The sequence below is a fragment of the Sorex araneus genome, chromosome 5, assembly GCF_027595985.1.
Source record: "Sorex araneus isolate mSorAra2 chromosome 5, mSorAra2.pri, whole genome shotgun sequence".
Classification (NCBI taxonomy): Eukaryota; Metazoa; Chordata; class Mammalia; order Eulipotyphla; family Soricidae; genus Sorex; species Sorex araneus.
This window is the reverse complement of record NC_073306.1, coordinates 204,730,585-204,757,964: the sequence shown is the minus strand read 5'-3', so window position 1 is coordinate 204,757,964 and position 27,380 is coordinate 204,730,585. Positions and strand designations below refer to the sequence as shown.

The 27,380-nt window shown below is 55.5% G+C and overlaps 1 protein-coding gene across 1 annotated transcript; it reads right to left on the bottom strand.

Annotated features, from left to right (window-relative positions):
• Nucleotides 1–27,023, bottom strand: ENOPH1 (enolase-phosphatase 1). The gene is made up of 6 exons (XM_055138926.1): nucleotides 26,690–27,023; nucleotides 8,898–8,999; nucleotides 7,210–7,412; nucleotides 4,067–4,199; nucleotides 2,765–2,888; nucleotides 1–1,034 (listed from the first exon to the last, which is right to left on the bottom strand). The coding sequence occupies exons 1-6, from the start codon at nucleotides 26,771–26,773 to the stop codon at nucleotides 895–897; spliced, it is 786 nt and encodes a 261-aa protein (XP_054994901.1). The 5' UTR covers nucleotides 26,774–27,023; the 3' UTR covers nucleotides 1–894.
• Between the last annotated feature and the right edge of the window lie 357 nt (nucleotides 27,024–27,380).

Genomic DNA, 27,380 nt, shown 5'->3' with positions numbered 1-27,380 from the left:
TGAAGAAGAAAACGCTTTATTAATCACAACATAAAACTGATCTTATTAGATTCAAACAAGGATAAATTAATGCCATTATAAAATTTACATTTCTCAAATTCATTTCAGAAGAAAATATCACGGAGAGGCGATTCATCTCGACAAACTTCCTTCTAACATTAAACAGCAGGTAGCGTCACTCCCGAGCTGTGCCGAGCGGTTAGAAGGCGACTGTCCTATCCACCGGCACGATCAGGATGGCCGCGATGGTCCCTGAATCTTCCTCGTCTCGCCGTCACTCTTGGCGGGGAGGCGGTGGCCGCTGAGAGGGTCACGCCACGACCACCGGCGAGTCCCTGAAGCCAGTCTCGGTGGGCCCAGGCTCCGGAGTGCTCCCTTTCCCGATCTCGCTCTTTCGAGCAGAAACAAACGGCTTTGCCTTTGGGTTACGGGGAGGCTAACGCTTCCAAACTCAGCTACTAGAATCTTCTCGATCACACAGGAGGGAAGTGAACAACTATGAGGAAGAAGACTGCGAAACACATCCAGTTTTGTTTTTTTTTTTTAATAACGAGGCTTCAGAGTAAGTTCTAGAACCCATCTTTCCATTTCTGTACACGAGCTCAAAACACGCCACACCTGACCTTGGTGGCCGTCGCTTCTCCCGTGAGCCACACGCTGGCCCTAACACAGCAGTCGGGCTCCGGCTTCCGGCACTTTCTCAGACCCATCCTGTGTCCGTCCAGAGGCTTCTTCCCGCACGAGCTTCCTCTTCCGGGAAACAAGTTTTTTTTTTCTTCTTCTCACGTATGTGACTCTGAAAGGCAATGTGGACACACACACATATGTACAGGCACGGACACTGGGACGCACGCGTGTGCATGGCTGTGATCTCGGAGCCCTCCGGCCGCGGGGCTAGGCGGAGGCGGGCAGCGCCAGCTCGCTGAAGGACGTGATGAGGCGGTAGTAGGTCTTCTCGTCGTCCGTCAGGCCCGCATTGCCCGGTCGCACCACCACGGCCACGTGCACGTCGGCAGCCTCGGCCGCGCTGGCCTCTGCAGAGAGGGACACGCGTGTCAGGAACCGGGGTGGCCCTGGGGACCACGACTATGTGCTTTGCTGGGTTTTATGGCTTTTGGGGTCCCACCCGGGGATGCTCAGGGGTTCCTCCTGGCTCTGCACTCAGGAATTACCCCTGGCGGTGCTCGGGGGACCCTATGGGATGCTGGGAGTCGAACCCGGGTCGGCCGTGTGTACTATAGCTCTGGCCCTGGGACCATGACTGCGGAGCGGGAGACGGGCACGGGGGGCTGACTGGACTGCGGCCCACCGTGCCCAGGACGGAACTGTCATCCCCCCCCCCCGCCGCAGTCCAAGCATCTGGGCGCGCAGCTGCAGCTACAGGCCCCGAAGCCAGGCGGAGGAGAGGAGCCGGAGTCCTGAGAGGCGCCCCCAGGCACGCACGGGTGTTCCGAGCCGCATGTCACACACGCCTCAGGGCCGGCACTGCGGCTGGCCCCGCTGATGGCCACGCCGGCTCCTCATCATGGACAGAACCGAGGAGCAGAGGGTGTGTGGGCGCCGTCAGACGTGAGGGTCACGCTGCACAAGTAGGACACTCAGACGCCAGTGTAGACTCCTCCGGACTAAGCCAGCCAGGGGCCAGGGTGTGCACATCTCACTCCCCACTGCCCTTCGTGTGTGTGTGTCTGTGTGTGTGTGTGTGTGTGTGCGCGCGCGCACGCGCGCGTGTGTGTGCGTGCATATCTCACTCCCCCCTGCCCTTCCTATTTCTCTGTGTGTGTGTGTGTGTGTGTGTGTGTGTGTGTGTGTGTGTGTGTGTGTGTGTAACTGGAGAGCTGGACAGGTCCGTGACCACTTCTTTTTTAAAGATTCTTTTCATTTTCGGGCCCCCGCCATGCAACCGGCCGAGCTTCCCGACTACTTCAGCAGGGCGGGGGCTTGGCCGGACCCCTCACGAGGTCACCCTGGATTCTCCACCGGGGATCGGCTTATCTGAGAAATTTTTGTGGCTAGCTGATGTCTTCCGAGATTTAATCGTGAGTCTCTCTCTAAACTACGTTTTGATCACTTCACTTGCCGTTTTATTGTGACAAGCAATATAAGTGAAGTGAATTATTCTGTGACGGCAGAGGGGACAGGGCTGGGGGTGGTGGGTGGGACACTGGGCCCAGTGGTGGCGGAAGGTCACTGGTGGGGGGTTGGTGCCGGGGGCGCCGAGTGTCTGCGACAGCTGCACTAGGAGCAACTCTGCAAACCAGGACGCTTGAAGACTTAGAAAAACCCAAAAAACCTCGGGGGCTGGAGCGATAGCACAGCGGGGAGGGCGTTTGCCTTGCACGCGGCCGACATGGGTTCGATCCCTGGCATCCCATATGGTTCCCCTGAGCACTGCCAGGAGCAATTCCTAAGTGCAGAGCCAGGAGGAACCCTGAGCATTGCTGGGTGTGACCCAAAAAGCAAAAAAAAAAAAAAAAAAAAAAAAAAAAAAACACCCACAAAACCTCATCTTTAAGGGCCCCCACAAATTTATTCTTTTATTTCTTAGGCTTTGGGGCCAACCCAATAGTGTTCAGGGCCGACTCCTGGCCCCGTGCCGAGGGAGCACTGCTGGAGAGCTCAAGGGATACACATGGTATGGAGCACGCTGTGCACAGTCCCTATACTCTCTCTCCAGTGCTCACCTAAGACGGAGCACGTGCGCAGAGCCAGTTCAGTGCCGCCCCAGAACGTAGCAGTATGAGCCGTGCCGCCACTCACTCACCTCCAGTGACGTCCGTCAGAAACAAGATGTTGTTGGTGGAGCAACCGATGCTGTCTGCGATCTTCCGGTAACTCTCGCTCTCCACCTTGTGTCCGATCTTGGTGTCAAAGTGGCCGTCAACGAGCTGAGCACAGGACGGGAGAGACCCACATCAGAGACGCTTGTCTCCAGCCCCCCGACAACCCAGGTGACTCTAGAAATACTTAAAATCAACCGAAAAGAGCACCCTAGGGGGGTTACAAAAGTCAAGAGTGATGATTCAATAAAAGAATAAATTTTAAAAATAAATAAAATAAAAATAAAAAGTCAAGAATTATTTTGGAAAAAAAAAAAGAATGATTTTGGAACAACAAACCCTTGGAACAAGAAAGCTGCCAACCCGACATACACTTTATAATCAGCAGTTTCCCGCCACTGGGATTAATGGGTCTATCAAAAATACTCTCAAATATGCACGCCCTGCTTTCTATTCTTAAAGCACTATTTGAATCCAAACTAATTACTGGTCTGGGTTTCACGCCTAATAAAATGCTCCAAATATCCCTTTGATCCCAGAATGAAAAGATCTCTCTAGCTCCACACTGACAAGCTGTTATATGTATCAGCAAGAAACTTTCCTTTCCTTTTTTTTTCTTTCCCCGGAGGTGGCTTTTGGGTCACACCCGGCGATACTCAGAGGTTACTCCTGGCTCTACACTCAGGAATTACTCCTGGCGGTGCTCGGGGAGAGGGGAGCCACATGGGATGCCAGAGATTTGCCCAGGTCACGTGGGCAAGGCAAATGCCTTCCCCGCGGTCCTGTCACACCGGCACTAAGAAATTTTTATTTTCTAATTAAAATATTTAAAAACTTCTACGAGAATTTGTATATGCCCTGGTCACCCGAAGAATATCTGGGTTGGGGCTGGAGCAATAGCACAGCCAGTAGGGCGTTTGCCTTGCACACAGCTGACCTGGGTTTGAGTCCCAGCATCCCATATGGTCCCCCGAGCACTGCCAGGAGTAATTCCTGAGTGCCTGAGCCAGGAGTAACCCCTGTGCATCACCGGGTGTTATCCAAGAAAGAAAAAACAAAGAAGCAACCCCAAGTGATTCATATGCACAACAAAATTTAAGAACCTCTGGTGCAAAAAGTGGTATCTCAGAATATTTCCCGGTGATGGATTCCCCAGTTTCCCCGCTTCTTTTTATAACCTGCGTATGAGAACATGGACTCGGCTTGCGGCTGTAGCGTACTGCTTTCACGGTCATATAATTTCACGCTTTTGTAATGTCAAAAAGTAAAGCCCTCAGTCGTCTTACCTCAAGAATATCACCCTCTGTAGAATGCCCAAATAGTAGCTTCTGTGCCTCGACACTCCCTGAAGAATAGATATACACCTTCATCCCGGCCTCTCTCCATTTCCTGACTGCCGGAACTACGTCTTCAAAGAACCTACAAGGAAGATGAGAAAGACCACCAAGTTGAAACGGAGAACATGTCATCGTAGCCAGATGAAACACAGCTGAGACAGTGGTCACAGGTCACTGTGCACAAACAGCCACTCCCAGTAGCAACTCCACAGGACCATCGACTCCGGCAGACGGCAGGGCAGAAGCCACACTCCCCACGGAAGGAACACCGGTCTTGCCAGACAGCCATAGTCGTGAGGGCCAGGGGACGGGGACACGGCCCCGCACACACTCAGCAAGCCAAGGCCCCAGGCAAATGCCCGGTCCCCAAGCACATGGCCCGTAGGACCAGCCCCTGGTATTTTGGGGGCCATACCAAATGGGGCGACACTGGATGTGACCCCCAAAGTACCACAAAGAACGAGAAAGTGATCCTTTATCATTCCGCAGGAACTCATAAAAGCAGACAATAGTGCTATACTGTTATCTACCACCTTTCATATACCCTGTGACAAAAGGCTAAGCAACGGCCCAAAGGGCGTGGGGAAAGCAGGGAACATGCTGGGGAAGGCCCAGACAAATGAAAGAACAAAAGCCGAGTGGGTTCAACGTCATTAAGATTTGCAGGCTAGGAAAGCAAACATTTCCTGAGAACTAAGGAAACCTAAATTTTTTTTTTCTTTTTGGGTCACACCCAGCGATGCACAGGGGTTACTCCTGGCTCTGCACTTAGGAATTACTCCTGGCGGTGCTCCTGGGATGCTGGGAATCGAACCCGGGTCAACCGTGTGCAAGGCAAATGCCCTACCCGCTGCACTATTGCTCCAGCCCCGGAAACCTAAACTTTCAATGTATTCGAGGATGCCATGCACTCAATTAAGACACTGCTCTGTCTCATATGGCCCATCACTGGAGTCTTGTGTTTTCTGTTTTTGAGGGAGGGGTTGGGCCGTACCTACCGGTGCACGGGGCTCACTGCTGGCTCTGTGCTCAGAGATCACTCCTGTCCATGCTCGTGGGACAATGTGGAGTGCTGGGAATTGAACCCGGATCAGCTGCGTGCAGGGCAAGTGCCCTACATGCTGTCCTACCGCCCTGGTGCCCCGTCTGGCCTTGTGAAACCTGACGCTCGGCCTTACTCCTTAGTCTGTGGGGACCTCCACGCGCGGTGGTGGAATCACAGGAGATGAGTGAGGTGAATAGCAGAAGGAACGGGGAGGTGGACTGCTAGCTGAGGAAAGAAGAAAGCGAGACGCCCTAGACGGGATCCCACCCTTGAGCGGATCTCCTGGGAATCTGGAGTAATCTCCTTAGATTACTTAGATTTTGTCCTTGAGTTAATCTCCTGGAGGAGTGGCCTGACCTCTCTTTGTTGACTTGTTAATGTTCAACCCCACCGCTGTGTCCCCCCTACATAATTTCTATATAGACTAGGCTGTAAGCGTGGGCTGGGGGGATCCAGAGAGAGAAGCAGGAGAACCAGGAGAATGGAGAGGAGATTGGAATAAACTGCAACTGACACCAACATATGTCCTTCCTTCCTTCCTTCCTTCCTTCCTTCCTTCCTTCCTTCCTTCCTTCCTTCCTTCCTTTCCTTCCTTCCTTCCTTCCTTCCTTCCTTCCTTCCTTCCTTCCTTCCTTCCTTCCTTCCTTCCTTCCTTCCTTCCCTCCTTCCCTCCTTCCCTCCCTCCCTCCCTCCCTCCCTCCCTCCCTCCCTCCCTCCCTCCCTCCTTCCTTCCTCCCTCCCTCCCTCCCTCCCTCCCTTCTTTCCCTTCTTTCGCCTGCCCATTGCCATCCGCCATCGGCTTCCCCAGGGTGGGGGAAGCGGCGTGGCCCCTCGTATTTTATTTGTTGAATACACAATCTACTGAATGAAACAGCTCACTATTTTTGTATGAATTATAAATGAGAGACCAACTAATCCCAAAGCAGTCCAGGAGTACCGAGCTCCTGTTACTCTGTGAGCCATGGGGAGAATATTCTTTCATGCACAAAGAGTTACCGCTGCAAAGGGCTTTAAGCTTTAAACTCTACGCTATCCCCATGCAAGCACCTGGCTTTAGAGCAAAGAGACCAAGAGGAAGAAAAGGGAGCGCTGAGTGCCTTGGGGGTGGCTCCTGACTGCTCTGAGTGTTTACAAAGCAAACCAGCTTTGACATGATACTCCATCACTGGAACATCCTCAAACGCCACCTCCTGTCAAAGGCGGATGCGAGGCCGGAACAAGAAAACAGTGGGCAGGGCACTTGCCACGCATGTGGTCAACCTGGATTCAATCCCTGGCATCCCACCTGATCCCGCGCCTGCCAGGAGCAACCCCTGAGTGCAGAGACAGGAGTAAGCCCCGAGCACCACCAGGCACCAGGGAGGACCCAAAGACCAAATCAAGCCAAATTAGACCAAACTGGTATTAAAAGGTGGACGCTAGGGGTAAAGCACATAAATTAAGAAATGACATCTGGGAGCCGGAGCGATAGCACAGCGGGGAGGGTGTTTGCCTTGCACACGGCCAACCCGGGTTCGATCCCCCGTATCCCATAAGGTCCCCCAGCACTGCCAGGAGTAATTCCTGAGTGTAGAGCCAGGAGTAAGCCCTGAGCATCGCTGGGTGTGACCCAAAATGCAAAAAAAAAAAGAAGAAAAAGAAATGCCATCTCATTGGAAAGGAAAATATATATACAGGTAGCCAGAAACCAGCTTGGTTCTCAAGACTCACATCAGGAAGGTCTAGAGTCTTGTGCTAGTGTCTCAGTGAGGACTTCTAACAGGGGTCAGAGCGGGAGGGCGGCAGGGTGGGCACCGGCCTCGCACGCGGCCAACCCGGGTTCTCCCAGGAGCGATCCCTGACTCAAATCCTGAGCACGGCCGGGTGTGCCCCCCCCCCCGGCCCAACCCAAACAAACACCCTTCATAACTCACTTTTAATCTGGTGGCAGGGCTCAACCCGGGCTGCGTACGAATACGCAGAGTGCCCCGTCCCTGAGTCATGCCCCGGCCTGAGACCTGGATGCGTGCCCGCTGTGGCGGGAGGCCAGCAGCCGCGCGCTACTTACTCTGCTTTCACGTGGCCGGCCGTGAAGGCCGCCCTCCACATGTGGCCCTGCAGCTGCTTCAGCGCGGTGCTCTTCCGGTCCAGGGACATCTGCCAGCACACGTTATCCACCACCGCCTGGATCAGCCGTGCGGGCTCCTCGCCCCCGCTGCCCCCGGCGGCCGGGATGGGGACGGCCCCATCCAGCTGCGAGTCCTCTTCGGCCTGCAGGAAACAACGTGCCGTCAACGACAGAGCTTGGCTTCCAGCCGATCTTTACCTGAGATCTGAAAAGTGGAGCTTTCTGCAACTCTCTCTGGCCCCCAGCACACAGCTGCAAAGTAAGGCACCAAATTCTATGATTCCTTTAAAAAAAAAAAAAAAAAGCGAGGATTCTGGGGCCGGAGCGACAGTACAGAGGGTAGGGCATTGCCCTGCACAGGCCAACCCAACCCAGGTTCGATCTCCGGCATCCCATAGGGTTCCCCAAGCAGCACCAGGAGTGACCCCTGAGCATCACTGGGTGTGACCCTAAATGGTCACTTTTTCACTACAGCCAAAACTTAGAGCATCTAGAGGCATGTTGGATGCGAGAAGAACCAAGTATAATGAGGTAGTAAAACCTGGCTTGTTGATTCCTCTACTAGGATCAGCAAACTTCAATGAAACTTCTTTTGAAAAAAAAAAGCAAATCTCAATTTAAAAAAAAAAGGAGGGGGCTGGAGCAATAGCACAGCGGGTAGGGTGTTTGCCTTGCATGCGGCCGACCCAGGTTCAAATCCCAGCATCCCATATGGTCCCCTGAGCAACGCCAGGGGTGATTCTTGAGTGCATGAGCCAGGACTGACCCCTGTGCATAGCCGGGTGTGACCCAAAAAAGCAATTAAAAAAAAAAAAAGTTTAGGGGCCAAAGAGTAATCCCTGAGTACCTTGAGTGTGGTGCCAAAAAAGCAAAATACATAAAAACAGCCTGTGCCGAGGGGCCGGTGAACAGCAGCCGGCAACGCAATGTCTAGGGCTGGTTCCCGCCGACCTCCGCCACCGTCCTCGCCCTGCAAGCCCCTCACCACCTCTTTGGAACCAGACTGTGGCAGTGCCACGCCCACCTTTGAGGATTCCAAGGTGGCGACAAGACAATGAGGGAATAGGAGAGTACTTCTGGCAAATCCTAAATCATCTAGAAACTTCCACCCAGGCTCCAAAGGCTGCGATTCCATCTCCCATCCTAACTCGTAACAAGAAAACTTCCTATCGCTACCTGCCACACTGCCCACTCAACAAAGCCCCCTGGAAACAGCGCGGGAAACTGCGGCAGGAGCCAGCCCTGCAGAGCGGGAAGCTCTGCCACTCGAGCGGTTTCCAAGAAGGATCAGGCGCTGCCCAGGCGTTACCTGCATGAGGACAGACAGTGCAGGCCAGAGGGGTCACTCAGCCAGGGGCGCCAGCGGGGTGGCACGCCTGATGGGTGGCACGCCTGATGCGTGTCACGCAGAGAAGGCTTCACTCTGCGAACGGGTAATATGCTCAGGAATCTGGAAGCGACCCCAGAGGTGCGGGAGGGTCCGTGGCCTCCCCAGCGGGCACATTTCAGCCGCTGCCAGGCCCGGGGACCCCAAGCTCAAGCTTCCTGCTCTAGGGACGCCTACGCCCCACGTCCTCGACTCTGGGACGCTCTCGGGTGTCGAAGCAGTGGAACCCAGACGTCCCAACCTGTTTCCTCAAAAGGCTGACATCCTGCTGGCACTCCTCTTCTTCCCAGTGGGTCTGCAGATACTCCTGAACATTTTCTCTGATGTAAGGAAATAAAATGTCCTGGAGAAAAGAGCAAGAGAGAAAGAAAAAAGAAGAAGAAGAAGCTTTAGTTACGTGCATGAGAACGAGGCTGCCAATAATCTCACCTTGGCACACGTGAGCCACGAAGCCCCTGCAAACCCCCCTGGAGCGTGAATCGCCGCCGCGGCCTTCGGAGAGAAACAGAGACCACGAAACCCACGAACCGGACCAGACTCGGCGACACCAAGGCAGGCGGCAAACCCAGCCCAGCAGCTACGCGGGTAAAGGAACCTTCACTGAACCGCCTTTGTTCACAGCGGCTCTGCCATCCCAGGCCCCGACGGGAACCGCTTCCACCCGGCCCACACGCCCCCGCTGCTGACGCTTCAGAGGCGGCCTCGGACCCCTGCACTGGCTGGCTGCTGGGGCAGGGCTCCCTGGGGACAGGACGCAGCGCCTCTCGCCCACCGCTGGGTCTCCGGGCCGCTCCAGGAGACTGAGCAGGTGTCCGTGACTCAAACCTCTGCTGGGAGGGCCTCGTCCACAGGTGTTTTAAATGAGACCTGATTACAGTTCTTCTTTTTTTTTGGGGGGGGGGGGGTAATGACTACCCGTAGAACAGTCTAGAACAGTCCACAGAAAGCTGTGAAGCTGACCTGTCAGTACAAGCGCAGGATTTCTCTTAGGTCCAAACGCTCACATTTATTTATGACAGCAACTTAGGTATCAAACGGACCGCATGGACCAACCGGGGGTGCGAGGGGGGGGGGGTCAGGGGGCACCTCTAAACAGTGCTCAGGAAGCCTGGGGCTCACTCCCAGCAATCCCTGAGCCCGAGGACGCAGTGCCACCAGGCCACTGGGCAGCCTTTGACCTGCACCCAGTGACGATCAAGGGCCCGAGCAGGGCCGGGAAGCCCACAGCAACCCTGCACACGCCCCCCGCCCCCAGCCCAGGAACAGGTGTGCGAGTGCTGACCTGATGTCGGAGAGGCCGGCTGGGCCAGTGGAAACCAACTGGGCGGGGCAACTGCTTTCCACTCAGCTGACCCAGGTTCGGGCCCGGGCACCGTGTGGGTCCCTGAACCCTGCCAGGAGTCATCCCGAGCACTGTTGAGTGAGCCCCAAAGCAAACAAACAAAAAAATAGGCTGGTCCAGGTGGGTCACATAGAAGGGAACAAAGGAGGCAAATCGATGGCGAAGCTGAAGGAAGACGCCGGGGAAGGGGGCGGGGAGGGCAGGGCGGGAACCCGGACGCAACAGCCGAGGCTGGCGCGGGGAAGGAGAAAGGGAACATCAGCCTCAGCGCAGGCCGCAGGCGCAACTCCGGGCAGGCCCCTCGCTGTCAGGCAGACCCGCGAGCGCGCTGACTCCGAGGCCTTGTTTCTCAAGCCGATTCTCAGCTTTCCGATACTGACTGACTCCAGAATCAAAGGGCGGAACCAGCAAACGCCGTCCCCCATTCCCATGACGCACGCTGAGGCGGCCAAGGGCCCTTTAACGGTCAAGACAAACGGTCCATCAGAGACTGGTACAGGCTGGGCATGAAACGGGACAACGTGGCCACGAGAGGTGAGGTGGGGGAGGGAAGGCTTCTCCGGAGAGACGACCAGGGCAGAGACTCTCAACGTGACCCAGGAGCCGCGGCCCCCCGAGCCCTCTTTGGAGAGAACACGGTGTCAGGCTCTGCAAAGCAAGACGCTGTTCCCCCTTCCACTTGCGTTCTTTGAGGAGGGACAGGAGTTTCCAAAGGCCCCTGGTGCGTGACAGAGAGCACAAGGCACCAGGTGAGGCAGAAGCGATGCCGAGCTCTCCCCGGCTCTTAAAGACACATTTGACAGCGTTCTAATTCCTAGGACAGAGTTCACATAACCGGAAGCTCTCTGGGTGGGGAAGAACGAGGGACGCAGTGGGCTGGGGAGCTGGAACTGCGGGCGGGGCGCCTGCCCTGGGTTCGAATCCCCGGCTCCAAACAGGGTCCTGAGCCGTGCTGGGCGGGATCCCTGAGCAGAGCTGGGAGGAAGCCCTCATCAGCCCTCATCAGCGCCTGGAGTGGACCAAGGACTAAGCAAACAAGAGCATAAAACAGAGATTCACAGACGTATTTGGCTGACTTCCGGGGGGGGGGGCTCCAATTGCACCCAGGGCTGGAAAAGGGGGTGCCCTCCCGCTGTGCCAGCACTCCCGGGGTGCCACCCACCCTGAGAGAGGTATAAAGGCACCCTGAGAGCAGAAAGGCTGAGTCGGGACCGGAGTGGGGGGGCAAAGGGTAGGGCGCCTGCCGTGTGCACAGCCGGATCAGACTCAATCCCCGGCACCCGTATGGCTCTCCAGGCCCCAAGAGTGAACCCTGAGCACAAAGCTGGGAGTACCCCCCGAACACGGCCAGGCGTGGCGCCCAAAAAAGCAGGGCGTCTAAGAGCCACCGAAGCTGCACACAACTCGTCCCGAAGCACTGCCGGCCCCGCCTCCAGGGGAGGCCTCGTGCATTGACACATCATGTCTGGGGCGGGGGGACACGGCGACCAACCCAATACGCTGTCCCGTATTTCTGTCCCACCAGACACCAAGGAACTGTTCTGGCTCAGGGCGACAAAACTGGCAAATGAGAATACCCGCCTTCCCGGGGGCGGGGTTAGACCCCGCCAAGGCACGGGGGACACTCTAGGTCTGTTTCCACGCGGCCCAAGGGCAGCGTTCTCAAAGGGCCCCGTTAAAAGCCACAGAGACCCTGCGAGCTAATTAAAGACGCTGCCGCACGGAGAGCGGCAAGGCCAGATACGGGGCTGCTCTACGGGCGAGCGGCCGTCTCAGTGACGGGTCAGAGAAGTAGCCAATAAAATCGTAACCCTAGTCGTTACCCGTGAAGACGGGCAATAAAAAGGTAATGAGTCTGTCATAACACGCAAAAGGAGAGAGAGAGAGAGAGAGAGAGAGAGAGAGAGAGAGAGAGAGAGAGAGAGAGAGAGAGAGAGAGAGAGAGAGAGAGAAAGGGAATGTGCTGCCACCGAAGCAGGCTGGCGGGCTGGGGGGGGTGGCGGGGGTCCTGGGAACACTGGTGGTGGGGAACGGCCCTGGTGGAGGGATGGGTGCTCGATCACTGTATGACTGGAACAATCACCAAGGTTTCTCAGTCTGTAACTGTACGGGATTCATTAAAAAAAAAAAAATTTTTTTTTTTGCTTTTTGGGTCACACCCGGCGATGCACAGGGGTCAGTCCTGGCTCTGCACTCAGGAATCATCCCTGGCGGTGCTCAGGAGACCAAATGGGATGCTGGGATTTGAACCCGGGTCGGCCGCTGTGCTATCACTACAGCCCTCATTAAAAAAATTTAAAAAATTAAACAAAAAAAAGGTGATGAGGCGGAAGTGCTGAACACCCCCTGTTTGCTCCCAGGCCCCCCATCCGCCCCCGGGCATGGCCAGGGTGCCCTGACCTCGGAGCCAGGAATGAGCCCTGGCCTCTGCGAGACGTGCCCCAAAGCCCTCAACAAGGGGAGAAGACACACAAGAAACAGGTGATGGGTAATATTCAGGCGTCCGGCTACTCAAACCCTGTGAGAAGCCTCCTGAGGGCTGCAGAGCAGCGGAGGGCGCGGCCTGCACGCGGCTGGCCCAGACTGTCTCCGGCCACACGCTCGGCCCCTCGGCCCCGCCAGGAGTGACCCCTGAGAGTGGGGAAGGAGTCAGCATCAAGCAAGAAAGGCTCCGCCAGGGGCTGGAGCGATAGCACAGCGGCGAGGGTGTTTGCCTTGCACACGGACGACCCGGGTTCAATTCCCAGCATCCCACATGGTCCCCTGAGCACCGCCAGGAATAATTCCTGTGCATCGCTGGGTGTGACTCAAAAAGCAAAAAAAAAAAAAAAAAAAGAAAAAAGAAAAAAAGAAAAGAAAGGCTCCGCCAAGGGAACCACACAGTACAAAGGATTTGCAGCGTCTGAGAGCTTTTAACTTTTTCATACAGAAAACCAGACAGAAGCCGTACACGCGGGCTAGTATCTTTACCTCAGAGGAGAAACAGCAAAATCGCTGTCTTAAAAACAAGCGACATTCTCTGAACAAACAAAACAGGTCACACACGCAGAGGGCACAGGGCCTGCTCTGGGGAACCGGCCTTAGGGCAGGAGGAGGCTGGAGCGAGCCGCCTGCGGGCAGGAGGGGCCCCACACCACGGGAGCCGGGGCCCTGTCCCGAGCAGGAGGGGCCCCACACCACGGGAGCCGGGGCCCTGCCCCGAGCAGGAGGGGCCCCACACCACGGGACCCGGGGCCCTGCCCCGAGCAGGAGGGGCCCCACACCACGGGACCCGGGGCCCTGTCCCGTCTGCCCCAGCCCAAGGAAGGAAACAACGAGATGACGGCCAGAATGCGCAGAACCCAAAGGCTCACCAAGATTCCCTCTCAACCGGTGCGGTTACACGGGGAACATTCTTGCGTCATCTATTTTCTACAAAGAATAGGTGCGATCTTACAGCAGAAATTAGGCCAAATTTAGTTTTAAAAAATCGCCCGGGGCTAGAGCAAAAGTGCAGCGGGTAGGGAGTCTGCCCGGCACACAGCACCCCGAGCTCAGTCCCGAGCACCCGTATGGTCCCCTGGGCACCGCTAGCAGTGATTCCTGAGTGCAGAGCCAAGAGCAACCCTGATACTGCACAGTATGGCCCCAAACAAAACAACAAATCACGGAGGCTGGAGAGGCAGCTGCATGTGGCCAACCCGCATCGCATACGGACTCCGAGCACCACCAGGAGTGATCCCTGAGCACAGAGCCAGGAGTAAGCCCTGAGCACCACCAGGTGTGGCTCAAAACACAAAAACAAACAGAAAGAATTAAATCCCAGATTTGCTGGCTTTAAATCAAACCACACATTACAAAAATAAACACATATAAGTAAATAAGAGGAAGCTTACCCAGAGAATAAAGTTAGCAGAAACTGGGCACAACAGAGAAGAGTACTTATCTCCAGTACCCCGGCTGAAAAACTGGACACCCCCAATTCCAGGCTGAATGATGACTGCCGGCCCCAGAGGGAATTGAAAACAACTGAACTGTTACAGCAGGAAGTTATCGCACGCTGAGTCTATTTACTCATAGGCAATATTCATTTTGCAGGGACCTGAGAAGGCGGGATTTAAATGACTTACATAATCACAAACAGTGACCACTGCCTCTCTCCCACAAGGTTACTGACCCCTAAGGGCGTGAACTTTCACCCCAGAACACCAGCCCTGTAGCCCTGCTGACAGGTCTACCAGGGGCTCAGAAACCAAGTCCTGCCACTACTGCCACTATCACTGTCCCTTTCACTGCGAAAGCCCCTCTCGAAATGTTTTCCAAACAGCACTCTTATTTCCCCTCCCATTCCGAAATTGAGCGGGAACTGCATGCGGCCAGTGATGCAGTATATACCGCCAGTGATGCAGTATATACTGCCAGTGATGCAGTACGTGATGTTCCGGCCACAACCTCTTGACTAGGTATTTGCAACCACAGGGTCAGGCGTTCAGTCTAGTTCCCACCTGGAGCCACGGAGCCTCAGAGATACAGAACCTGGCGGCCAGGTCGTCACAGAATAAGCAAGCTCCACCAACTCCCTTCGGAGCTGGACCTTGGGAACGGACTTCCGGAGCTGTGTTCCCAAGGATGTGCTGCTGATACTGGAAAGTGTCTTCGGAAGCCTACTGGGAAGATTACACTGTCATTGACGACAAGCCCTAATCGAATTAGCGACAGTGAATCACACTGCAGAGAAGAAGGTTATCATTCCCCGGGGATGAAGTCCGGAAACAATTTTAAAGCACAGGGCCCCGAGGGACAGTCCGGCGGGGAGGGCCCTGGCCTGGCACACAGCAAACCGGGTCCCATCACCAGCACCCTCTACGGTCCGCTGAGCCCCGACGGGAGGGATCCCCAAGTGCAGAGCCAGGAGTGAGCCCTGAACACCGCCAGGGGTGGCCCCCAAAACACCCCAAAATAAGATACACCCAGTAGAGCGGGAAGGGCACTGGCCTCGCATGTGGCCAGCCTGGGTTTGAGCCCCAGCACCCGGCATGGCCCCCAAGCCCTCCAGGAATGACCCCTGAGCATTGCCAGGTGTGACCCAAAGCCCAAAATCAAATCAAGAACAGAGACCCAGAATAGGGCGCAGGGATGAGCTTCATGGTGAGAGTAGACGCTTCACAAGGATAAACCATCGGGACGACAAACCAAGAAGCTTCTGAGCCTCAAAGGAAATGGTGACCAGGACACAGAGACAGCCCACAACATGGAAAAGATGATTTACCCGATACCCATCAGATAAGGGGTTAACATCCAAGATGTGTAAGGCCCTGGTTGAACTTTACAAGAAAAAACATCCAACTCCATCAGAAAATGAGAAGAAATGAACAGAAACTTGCAAAGAAGAAATACAAATGCCCAAAAGGCACATGAAAAAAATGTTCTACATCAGCGTGAAATCATGAAATTTGCATACAAGTGGGTGGTCATGGAGAGTATCATGCTAAGGGAAATGAATCAGAAAGCGAGGGACAGACACAGAGGGGACTGCACTCCTTTGTGAAATATACAGTAACATGATAGGAAACTAACACCTAGGTACAGTCGAGATAAGGGCCAGGAGGATCTCCACAGCTTAGCAGCCGGCCTCACATGCTGGGGGCAAAGGCAGCCGGGATAGAGAAGGGACCACTAAGTAAATGATGCTTGGAGGGATCACTCGGGAGGGGAGATGCGTGCTGAGAGCAGACTATGGACCAAACAGGATGGCCGCTTGGTACCTGTACCGCAAACCACAACACCCAAAAGGAGAGAGAGAGAGAGAGGGAATGTGCCTGTCACAGAGGCAGGCGGTGGGAAGGGGTGGGGGTGGCAGGAGGGACACTGGGGACATTGGTGGTAGAGAATGAGCACTGGTGGAGAGATGGGTACTGGAACATTGTATAACTGAAACATAATCACCAAAGTTTCTAAGTCTGTAACTGTATCTCACGGTGATTCATTAAAATAAAATTTGAAAAAATGTTCTACATCCTTAATCTGGAAGATGCAAATGAAAGCAATGAGATACCATCTCACACCACAGAGACTGCTCACACCCAGAAGAACAAGAGCAGCCAGTGCTGGCGCGGGAGCGGGGAGGAAGGGACTCTCCTTCACTGCTGCTCGGAATGCCGACCAGCCTGGCCTTCTTGGGAAAACAATACGGGCATTCTCACACAAAGCTAGAAACTGGGATCCCATACGACCCACCCAGCAATACCACTTCTGGGAATATACGCACAGCAGAAACGCCATCTGCACTTCTATGTTCATCGCAGCATTATTTACAACAGCCCGAGAACAGACGGGATAAAGAAACTACGGTACATCTACACAATGGAATACGATGCAGCTGTTAGGGAAAGCGAAGTCATTAAATTCACTTATAAATGGATAGAGACGGAGAGTGCCATGCTGAGTGGAACGGGGAAGAGGGAGAGGGACAGACAAGAATGAGTGACGAGCTCCTGGGCTCAGGGTGTGTGTGTGTGTGTGTGTGTGTGTATGTGTGTGTTTGAGTGCGCAAAAAGGAGAGGGACAGACACAGAATGAGTGATCAGGGGTGTGTGTGTGTGTGTGTGTGTGTGTGTGTGAGTGTGTGTGTGGGTGTGTCCCCAGGTGAATCAGAATACACATGACCTCCAGAATCTAGTCACCGCCCAGCACCACTCCTCATACCAAGCACTCACCATGTCCTCATATTACGGGCTTGCACGATCTCTCTCCAGTCCTCACGACAACCCCCGGGAAAGAATGCCCTACTGTTCCCTCCGCTTTCCAGCCGAGAGGCCCGTGACGGTGAAGTGCACAACAGAAAGTCAGGGTTTCTGCCCAGCCCAGGCTTCCCTGCTGTCTGTGATCAGACACCACGAAGAGAAAAAAGAAATGAGCCCTTCACGGACGTACCCAGCAGACAAAGAACCCCTGTCTTGAGACGTCAGTCTCGGAAAAGAAAACTACTCTGAAATCAGAGTCCCCTGGGAAGGGGTCCAGGGAGCTTCCGGTCCAGGGGGGCCCCTGAAGACGGAGCTAGTGACCTGGGGGGAGGACGGAAGGGGCCAGAGCATCAGGGAGGGGGGAGCACCCCTCCCTCGCCCTCCCGACCTCTCCCAAGAACAAACCCCATTTTGAATAGCAAACGAGCTCAGGATGTGAAGACCAAAGGCTGTATGCAAAACCACACTTGTACAGTAAGGATACGTCCTACCTTGTTTTCCTCGGCGGAGAGCTGAAAGATGGAAAATACAAACTTCCAAGAGGCAGGAATAAGCGAAGTGAAAGACACCCCTTGCAGCTTACCTGAGCAGTCAGGACGCCAGGGCAGGGCACCGAGTCCGGGCACCACGGGGGTGGCCTGGTGCCCCTGGCACTGCCCCCATGGCCCAGCTGACGGAGAATCGCCAGCCGGGTCCCTGGGCCTCCAGAGCGACTCCCAGGAGGCTCCCCCACCCACAGGAAACGCCGGAGCAAAAGCTCAGAAAGGAGGCGCAAACTCGGGCCAGTGGCAAAGCTGGCACGTGAGGCCTGGGGTTCGCTCCCCACGACCTGGAAATACGTCAACGTTAACAGCGGGGGCTTCCCAGGGCGGGGACAGCAGTGGGCTGACCACGGCTGTGCCCGAGCACGGGGTCTGCGGCTGATCCCGCCACGCAAATGACGCCCAGAGCAGCAGCCTCACCTGAGCACAAAACCAGGAGCAGCCTGTGAGCACTGCCGAGAGGAGTCGACACACAAGCAAATCCGGTTCCCTCGCACTGCTAAGTACAGCCCCGGAGCGCCGGGCACCACAGGCCTGTGGGATGACCGCACCCTGGGCTTCCGGGCTGCAGACATTGAGCCAGGTGGCCCAGGATTGCTGGGAGGGGCTTCTGGGCACCCCAAAAGTGGGGACGGTCAACTGGGCTGTGTTTTTCTCAAGGCCCTAAATGACTATTCATGGGGGGAGGGAGGGGGATGAAGGCCAGTCCGCTCTGGGGGTTCTGACGTGGTAGGAGCCTCGCTGTGTCGCCCACTGCAGTCCCGTTTGTGGGGGGGGGGGGGGGGGCGACAGCGGCTTCCGTCCCCAGGAGCCCTGAGGAGTCTGCAGTGACCAGGTGGGCTGAGACCCCCACCGGAGTCCCTGTCGTGAAGGCCGGAAGCAGGAGCGTCGGGTCTGAAGCACAAGGCCAAGCAAAGGGACTGGAGACGGGCCCCAAGCGTCTGAAGGAAGGGCTGGAGCTTCTGTGCCCGCTGAGATGAGCGCCTGGAGCCCGGGGGGGAGGAGGGCGAGCACTTGGCCGGGGAAAGGGAGCAAGGGAGCGGCCTTCCAGGGAAGCCGCTGGCACCAGGCGCGTGTGGACGGGCCAGGCGGCCGCGGCTCTCACAGGCCCTTCTCTCCCGGCCACAGCGGGTGCCGCGGGGGCTCACACTCGTGTGGGATCTGTGGAGGGGAGAGACGGGCCCCTTCTCTCCTGCCCGCCCCCAACCCGGCTCCTGACCCCGCAAACGGCGAAGGGACGGAGAGAAGCACCAGGAAGGCGCAGCTCGTGGCAACTGGGCCCCAAAGCGAAGACAGTTTCTCTTTCCCAAATGCCACCGGCCACAGGACAGCTGCGCGCGCCTGGGGCTTGCAAGGCCGTCAGCAAGCTGGTCTGCCCTCGGAAGGCTAAAGGACTGAGCCCGACACCTACGGCACGACGCTGTCGAAAGGGGGGACCGACGGCCCCACGGAGCCACGCACGGCCGTTACTCTGAGAGGTGCCAGCTCCGGGAACTGCCGCCAGAGACCTTTCCTTTCCAACCGTGAGGCTTATTGATGAACTTGTCAGTTACTGTCAGCGGGACCCAGCTTGTCCCGTGACTGGCGGGGGCACTGGGGGGACTGAACTCCGACACCACTGGTGGCAGGGTCCCTCACGGACAGAGAAATCCCGGGGGTCCCTCCAGACTGGGATGATTTCTAAGCCCCGGTGTTCCGGAAGACTCAACTTTCACGGGGCTGGAGCAATAGCACAGGGGGTAGGACGTTCGTTCGCCTTGCACGCGGCCGACCTGGGTTCAATTCCTCCGCCCCTCTCGGAGAGCCGGGCAAGCCTCAGAGAATATCTCGCCCACACGGCAGAGGCTGGCAAGCTCCCCGTGGCATATTCGATATGCAGTAACAGCAAGTCTCACAATGGAGACATTACTGGTGCCCGCTCGAGCAAATCGATGAGCAACGGGATGACAGTGATAGAGTGATACAGTGATCAACTTTCATACTGTGGCCAGGATTCACTTAAAAACACGACACAAAACGGGCCCAGGGCGAGCAGCTGGGTAAACACGCGGCCATCCCTCCTGGGTCCATCCCCAGCATCCCATACGGTCCCCTGAGCACCAAGAGGAGTGACTCCTGAGCGCACAGCCAGGAGCGTGGCCCAAAAACCAAAACAAACAAACCCCCCCCACACACACACAAACAGCAACAACAACAACAACAACAACTTGGGAAGGGGGAAGAATGGGGGCCACAGACAGCTGTACTCAGGGTGACGTGGCCGGGTCAGGCAGCGGGGGCTGTACCCAGGCAAGTAATCGCTTGAGCCGCTGCACTGCCTCCTCGACCCCCAAAACATTTTCCATCCCTAAGAATTAACTACTGTTCGAACGCTGCCTCGGAATCGTGGATCACTAGTTCCCGCACTGCTGAGAAACGCCTTTACAGCTCTAACATAAACCTTTTCAGGCACGCGTTAGGTTTCTGCGAGGACTGTTTAAGTATAAACTTCCTACCCAATGTCAGCGTTTGTCTAAGAGACGATTTTAAATTAAAAAGAGACGTTGTAGGGGGAGGGCAGAGGCTGGGCGGCAGGGGCCCCGAGCTGGCGCCCAGAGGAGCCTTACGCAGTGGTGAGGAGACACACAGGCCCGGAGAGGTTCCCACCATCACAGGGAGGCACCAAGTGCCCCAGACACATTTTGGCCAAACTCGAATACAAGCCGCCCTCCTTATCTGGAGATTAAATGTTTGCGTTTCTCACCTACCAAAACTGAGGCTGACATCAGTCCCCCATACACTTTTCTCGTCCTTTTTGGTTAGGTACAAGCACATAGCATCACAAAACATGAAACCCAGGGGTGGGAGCGATAGCACAGCGGGTAGGGCATTTGCCTTGCACGCGGCCGACCCAGGTTCGAATCCCAGCATCCCATATGGTCCCCTGAGCACCGCCAGGAGTAATTCCTGAGTGTAGAACCAGGAGTAACCCCTGTACATCGCCGGTGTGACCAAAAAGCAAATAAACAAACATGAAACCCAAGGGGCATGACCCCCTACAAGCCCCTGGCATTCTTGATTACAAGAAAACAGACGAGTCCTGTTAATACACAAGTGTTTTACGGCGTAAGTGCCTCGAGTGGGGTGTTCGACGTGAGTCACATATGAAGTGAAAGGCACCAAGCCAGGTGTATATTCGCCAGCTGATGACAAAGTTCCGATCAAAGGCTCCCAGACCCCACCTGGTGTGTTCTCTAGGAATTCTGCGAGGCCCGGGCCTGCCTGCGTGAGGCCTCCAGCGCAATCCCCGGCAATCCCAGGCACAGCCGCATCCTTTGGGACTCAGCTACAGCAGCAGAAGGAATTTCAAGGTTTCAAGAGTATCAGTGCGCCTGACACCGCCAACACCGAAACCAGAAAGGAGCGTTTACAAGGACGGTCTTGCAAACCCCCGATTGGCATCCAAGCTCTCCCCAAGTGACTTACAGAAAAGGAATCAGCGATTCCGTAGTGGCTAATAAAAGGGTTGACCTCAACCTCACAGAACAGAAACGCAAGCCGGCTAGGTCGGTACGCGGCCTGGCTCAGTGCAACAGGGAAACCACGCGATCAGAGAACATTTCCAGGGAGGAGACGCCATTTTCCTCCCACTTCGAAATAACAGTTGTGGGGACAGAGCGACAGTGCAGCAGCACAGCGGGTCCAGCACTGACCCTGCACACAGCTGACACGGATTCAAACCCCAGCACCCCAACTGGGTGATCGAGAGTGATCAGAGCCCACCAAGAGTGACCCAGGAGTGAGCACTGAGCACTGCCAGGTGTAGCCCCCAAACGAAAGAAAAATATACTTAAGGTGGGAGGGAAATGGGGTGGGGGGGTGGCCCCACTCAGGGAGGGAAGCAGCACCTATGCAGGCATTGATTGGAACCCTGCGACCCACGGTGACTAGGCAAAAAAATACACAGAGTTAACAATAGTAGTGACAAGCTCACAACAGAGGACCGTGCTACTGCACAGGTCTACGGAGAACAAGGCCAGGAAGTGAGTGTTAGGTCACGAAGGGCAAAGACCAAGGGGTGGGGGGGAAATCCACTCACAGCAGGGAAGGGAAGAAAAATGAACATTCACGCCCACTTCTTCGAATCTCACCTTCAAGTTTCGATTTTTCTTAAAACCTACTGAGATCGATGAATACACACAACGTACAAGCAATACTGGTAGTGCCTGCATTCACTCTGACAAAGAGCAGTAGGACGTCACCGGCTCTCGGATACGGAGGCCCGAGTTCCGCGGCGCCACGGGGCTGGTGGCTTCAGGAATCGGACGCAGTGGGGAACACCCGAGGAAAACTGGGCTCTGCCTTCACTCTGTCCCCTCCCCCGCCAGCTGTGCTGAGGGCCACACGGAACAACTTAGCGGCCATCAACTGACTCATTTATTTATTTATTTATTTATTTATTTTGGGTCACACCTGGCAGGATGCACAGGGGTTACTCCTGGCTCTGCACTCAGGAATTACTCCTGGCGGTGCTCAGGGGACCACGTGGGATGCTGGGAATCGAACCCAGGTCGGCCGTGTGCAAGGCAAACGCCCTGCCCTGCCCTACCCTGCCCTGCCCTACCCTGCCCTGCCCTGCCCTGCCCTACCCTGCCCTGCCCTACCCTGCCCTGCCCTACCCTGCCCTGCCCTACCCGCTGTGCTATCGCTCCAGCCCCCAACTGACTCTTTTATTCAGATGATCCCTGCGGCCTTCTTCCTCTAGAAATTGAACAATTCTTTAACTCAGAGAAAATGAGACCTAATTGGGAGGAAGTAAAACCAGTTTTTGCCAGCAGCCTGAGGGAATATGGCGAAACTATTTGCACGCCCTGAGCAAGCAAAGGACGGTCTGTCGGCCCAGAGACAGCCTTTCCCACACTGAGAGTCTGTGGCTGGATTCTCGGTATTGTCTTACCGGGTCAGGCGGCCTCATATGCAAATCAACTGGAAACTCCCAGAAAAAGAGAATCCAGGAGCTGGGCTGCACCTTGTGGGCCCCGGCACAGCCAGCAGCAGCTCTGCAGACCCCCACCAGCTGTGACCCAGGCAGACCCGGGAAGTCACAGGACTACAACTCCTCAGTTACTTGCTTCCATTCACCAGGCCGCAGAAAGTAAGACAAGTTCACATTCTGAATGGGATGGAAAGAGCCTGAAGTGAACGCCGCCCAATTCCCAACTCAGCAAGGACAGGACTGAGCCCTTCTCCTGCTACTCACAAGTTCAGTCCTTGAGGGGCTCCAGCGATAGCACAGCGGGGAGGGCGTTTGCCTTGCACGCGACCAACCCGGGCTCGATTCCCAGCATCCCATATGGTCCCCTGAGCACCGCCAGGGGTAATTTCTGAGTGCAGAGCCAGGAGTAACCCCTGAGCATCGCCGGGTGTGACACACACACACACACACACACACACACACACACACACACACACACACAAAGTTCAGTCCTTGAATGTTTGCTCACAAAAATCATCCCATCCCTAAATACTCTTGCTAGAATAGAAGCACTTATTGTCGCTTCAGTTAAATTTCTAAAATACTACTTACTGGGAGACTCGAAGCTCATGTGTGATATGAAAATCCTGAAAATTGTACAATGAGGAAATTTTGTTGATGTATAAGAGAGTACAAGGGTAGGGTGCTTGCTTGCATGCATCCAACCCAAATTTAATTCCCAGCACCCCGTATGTTCCCCCCAGCACAACCAGGAGTGATTTCCGAGCGCAGAGCCTGGAGTAAACCCTGAGCAGCCCCAGGTATGGACGAAAAACTGGAAAAAAAAAAAATCTTGGGGCTGGAGTGATAGCATAGCGGGTAGGGCGTTTGCCTTGCACGCGGCCGACCCGGGTTCAAATCCCAGCATCCCATATGGTCCCCTGAGCACCGCCAGGAGTAATTCCTGAGTGCAGAGCCAGGAGTAACCCCTGTGCATCGCCAGGTGTGACCCAAAAACCAAAAAAAAAAAAAAAAAAAAATCTTGTTGAACATGTATAGCCTATCATTTCCCAGGGGTGCATTTGATAATGGATCCTGCATATTTATAAAAAAAACATCCATAGAGACCCCATGTTCTTCTGAATATATTCTTCTAAAGATCAGTTTTGATGAATTTGCGTGTAGCAAATTAGGAATAAGTGAGATTACATGACAGAATGTAAGAAATGTCCTTTATACAAGAACCCCAAATCATTTTTTGGAGCTTGCCTTAAATTTGTCAACCGAGGGAAAACACACACACACACACACACACACACACACACACACACACACACACACACACACACACACACACACACCTATTTAGACCCCTGTGACACTTGGCAAAAAGCTCTGCAAACAACTAAGCTAGCAACTACGAGAGGTGCAAAAATATATTCTGGCATAAGGCACAGGTGGGAAAGGTGTTGTCTTGTGTTTTATCACAAGACTAATTTGCTGCAGGTATCTTATTCCCTAAAACCGTTTTCCAAGAACGGTACAACTCTCACACCACATGAAGGCCTCTCCTATCACTATCCCTGGGAGCTAGAGATGCTTGCCTTGCATCTGACCCATGTTCTATCCCAGCACCTTCTTTGGTCCCCTGAGTCCAACAGGAGTGATGCCGGAGCCCCAGAGTACAGAGCCAGGGTAAGCCCTGAGCACAGCCAGGAGCACAGCCAGATGTGTCAAAAATAGATAAGCAAGGGGCTGGAGTGATAGCACAGCGGGTAGGGCATCTGCCTTGCACGCGGCAGACCCGGGTTCGATTCCCAGCATCCTATAAGGTCCCCTGAGCACCGCCAAGGGTAGTTCCTGAGTGCAGAGCCAGGAGTGACCCCTGTGCATCGCCGGGTGTGACCCAAAAAGCAAAATAAATAAATAAATAAGAGTTAAAACTGGGAGAGAATAGTCACTGCAAAGACTCGGACCTTCCCTTACCCTCCCTACACACCACACACACACACACACACACACACACACACACACACACACAAACTTCAAGAAAATGAATAGTTTCTTTGTCATCGGTCCACGAAAGTCGATTCAATCAGCATATGAGCAATCCTGAGTATATACTTTTTCAAGTGTTTGCGCCATACCGCCATACACCTGGCAATGCTCAGGGCTTGGCTCTGCACTCGGGAGTAATTCCTCCCTGCGGTGCTCAACGGAGCCAGATGGGATGCCAGTTGGCAGCGTGCAAGGCAGGCACCCTACTCCGGTAGTGTATCTGCAGCCTCAATCCTGAGTCTTTCTGAAAATGTCGCCCTGGCTTAAAATTGGGGGGGAGGGGGTGGTGTTCATGAATTTCAGAAACTCCCCGAGTACTACTATGCAGGACACTCACTTCTTCTGAAAGAACACTGTTGTCGTGGAGCCTGAAAAGATACACTACATCAAGATTATTCCTGGGGCTGGAGCCACAGCACAGCCCAATGGGGCCATTGCCTTGTACGCTGCCGACATAATTTGATCCAAGCACCTAGTATTGGTGCCCCCCCCCTCGCACCGCCAGGTATACTTCCTGAGTGCAGAGCCAGGTGTAGCCCCAAAACAAAACAAAACCAAAAATACAATTATTCCTCACTGGTAATTGTTCAAAATAAAACTTAATAATTTAAAACTCAGGAATGCGGGGCTGGAGTGATAGCACAGCGGGGAGGGCGTTTGCCTTGCACGCAGCCAACCCGGGTTCAAATCCCAGAATCCCATATGGTCCCCTGAGCACCGCCGGGAGTGATTCCTGAGTGCAGAGCCAGGAGTAACCCCTGCGCATCTCTGGGTGTGACCCAAAAAAGAAAAAAAAAAAAAAAACTCAGGAATGGGCAGAAAAGCCTTTATCGTCCAGACTGCTCAAGATTATTGGAAGTTTTTTATTTTTGGAAAATATTTTCCAAAAGTTGGCAGATTTTTCTTACTGGTCAAGGACATCTAAGGGCTAACAGTACACGAGTCCCTCTAGTGAACACACTCGGCCAAAATCTCTAGCAGTTGTTTTTTGGGGGGTAGGTCACACCCGGCTGTGCTCAGGGATCATTCCTGGCAGTGCTCAGGGAGGGACCATATGGGATGCAGGTGCTCCAACCACGGTAAGCCGCACGCAAGACAGGAGCCCTACACGCTATACTATCTCTTCAGTCCCCCTAGCAGAATTCTTTTTTTTTTTTTTTTTTTTTTTTTTTTTTTGCTTTTTGGGTCACACCCAGCAATGCACAGGGGTTACTCCTGGTTCTACACTCAGGAATTACCCCTGGCGGTGCTCAGGGGACCATATGGGATGCTGGGATTCGAACCTGGGTCAGCCTGGGTCGGCCGCGTGCAAGGCAAGCGCCCTACCCGCTATGCTATTGCTCCAGCCCCACCCCCTAGCAGAATTCTTAAGGGCTTCTGTTTTTTGTTCTTGGGGCCACACCTAGTGGTCCTGAGGGCTTACTCCTGGCGGGAATCAGGGAATTGCATGGGGTGCAAAGGATCAAACCAGGGTTGGGTGCGTGCAAGGCAACTGCCCTACCTGTTGGACTTTAAAAAATTTAAAAGCAAGACTAAGATTTGACATTTACCTGTCTGGACAGGCTAGGGCGCCGCACCTTTTTTTCTTTGCTACCATGCAAAGCCATAAACTTGTGGCTTAGGTTGCAGGCCAGAGCTGCAAAATAAACTCTTAGACATCTGAAGACTTCTTTTTCTATTATTATTATTATCTCTAAGGGTTGGGTCACATCGGCTGCTCAGGGGGTCATTCTTGGCTCTGCACTTGGGACTCCACCGGGCGGTGCTGGGGGTGGCGGGGGAGGGGGGAACCCCGTGGGATGCAGGATGCCCGCTGTCCATCTCTCTCCAGCCCCTGGGAGGAAGGCCTTGCGTTCTAACAGCGTCGACCTTCCCAGTTCTCCCGAGAAAACGACCGTCATCCAGCCGTGCTTCCAACATCAGTGCGGTCTTCCCCGGCGCGGGGCCCAGGGTCCGAACAGCGTGCCGGGCGGTCCCCACCGGCAGGGCTGGGACGGAGTGACCGAAGCCCCAGAGGCCAGAGAGAGCTGCAAGGTCCATCTGGGCAGCGTAGCCGCCTAGGAGGGAGAACGCCCGGCCGAGCGCGAGCCGGCAGCACAGGCCCGGCGCTTACCTGCGGGGCTGCTCCGGGGGGACTTGCGCCCCTGCGCCCAGGCCACCACCCCACCCCCACCAGCACCGAACCCGGGCTGGGCCCTGCAGCGGTGCAGACGGTGCAAGCGAGCCCGGCACCCTGCCCGTCTCCCTCCTCCTCCCCGCGTCCCACAGCGAGGCTGCCAAAGACGCACAGCCGCCTCCAGGTCTCTAATGCAAAATCTGCAAGACTTTTTCTTTTTTTAACAAATCAACCTTTTTTTTTTTCTATTCAAATTGCATGTAAGCACAAGTCAGTCCCCCGCTCTTTCCGCCCCTCACCTTCACGAAAGCAATCGGGGTAGTGGTACCTTCGATATCTAACAGGATCACGGTGACTTCGGCGGGCACCGAGTGCACGACCATCTCCCTAGCGGATGCTCCCGCGGGGCGCGGCCTACCGCGGGGTGGGGGGGGGCGGGCGGCGCCAGCTGCGCCCCCAGAGCCGTCCGGGGGCTGCCCGCGGCCTCGGAGCCGGGGCTGCGGGGATGGGGGCGGGCGCGTGCGGCGTGGGGGGGCCGCGGGGGCCAGCAGCCACCTGCGAGGGAGGCCCTGCGAGCGGAGCCAGCCGCGGGCGCGGGGACCAGAACTCGCGAACGACCCGGATCCGGGGAGGCCGAGACCACGTGGGCACGGGCGGGGGAGGGGGCGGAGCTCGCCGGGTTCCGGGGAGGGCGGGGCGAGGGGGGGGGGTGCCAGGCGCCGGCCCCGATTGGCTACCGGGGGGACGGGGCGGTGCCTGGAACCCGACCCGTGTAAATGGGCCGCGCGTGGGCGGGAACAAAGGAGCGAACGCGGGAGCCGGGGCGGCGCGGGCGCGCGCGCTCTCCGCAGTGGGCTCGGCGCGAGCGGGAGCGGCCCGGGGCACGTGGCGCCGCCGGGGACGTGAGTGCCCCCTCCCCTCCCCTCGCCGCCCGCCGCCTCCGCTCCCGCTCGGCGACAGCCGCTCGGCCGCGCCGGGTCGTCCGGCCCC

Bases quoted from the DNA above. Each gene is read 5' to 3' on its own strand.
- ENOPH1 (XM_055138926.1), bottom strand. From the start codon at position 26,773: ATGGTCGTGCACTCGGTGCCCGCCGAAGTCACCGTGATCCTGTTAGAT. The intron at 9,000-26,689 runs GTGAGGGGCGGA...TCTTTTCTCCAG, and splicing joins CCCCGATTGCTTTCGTGAAG to GACATTTTATTTCCTTACAT. The intron at 1,035-2,764 runs GTGAGTGAGTGG...CCCTCTCTGCAG, and splicing joins TCTGACGGACGTCACTGGAG to AGGCCAGCGCGGCCGAGGCT.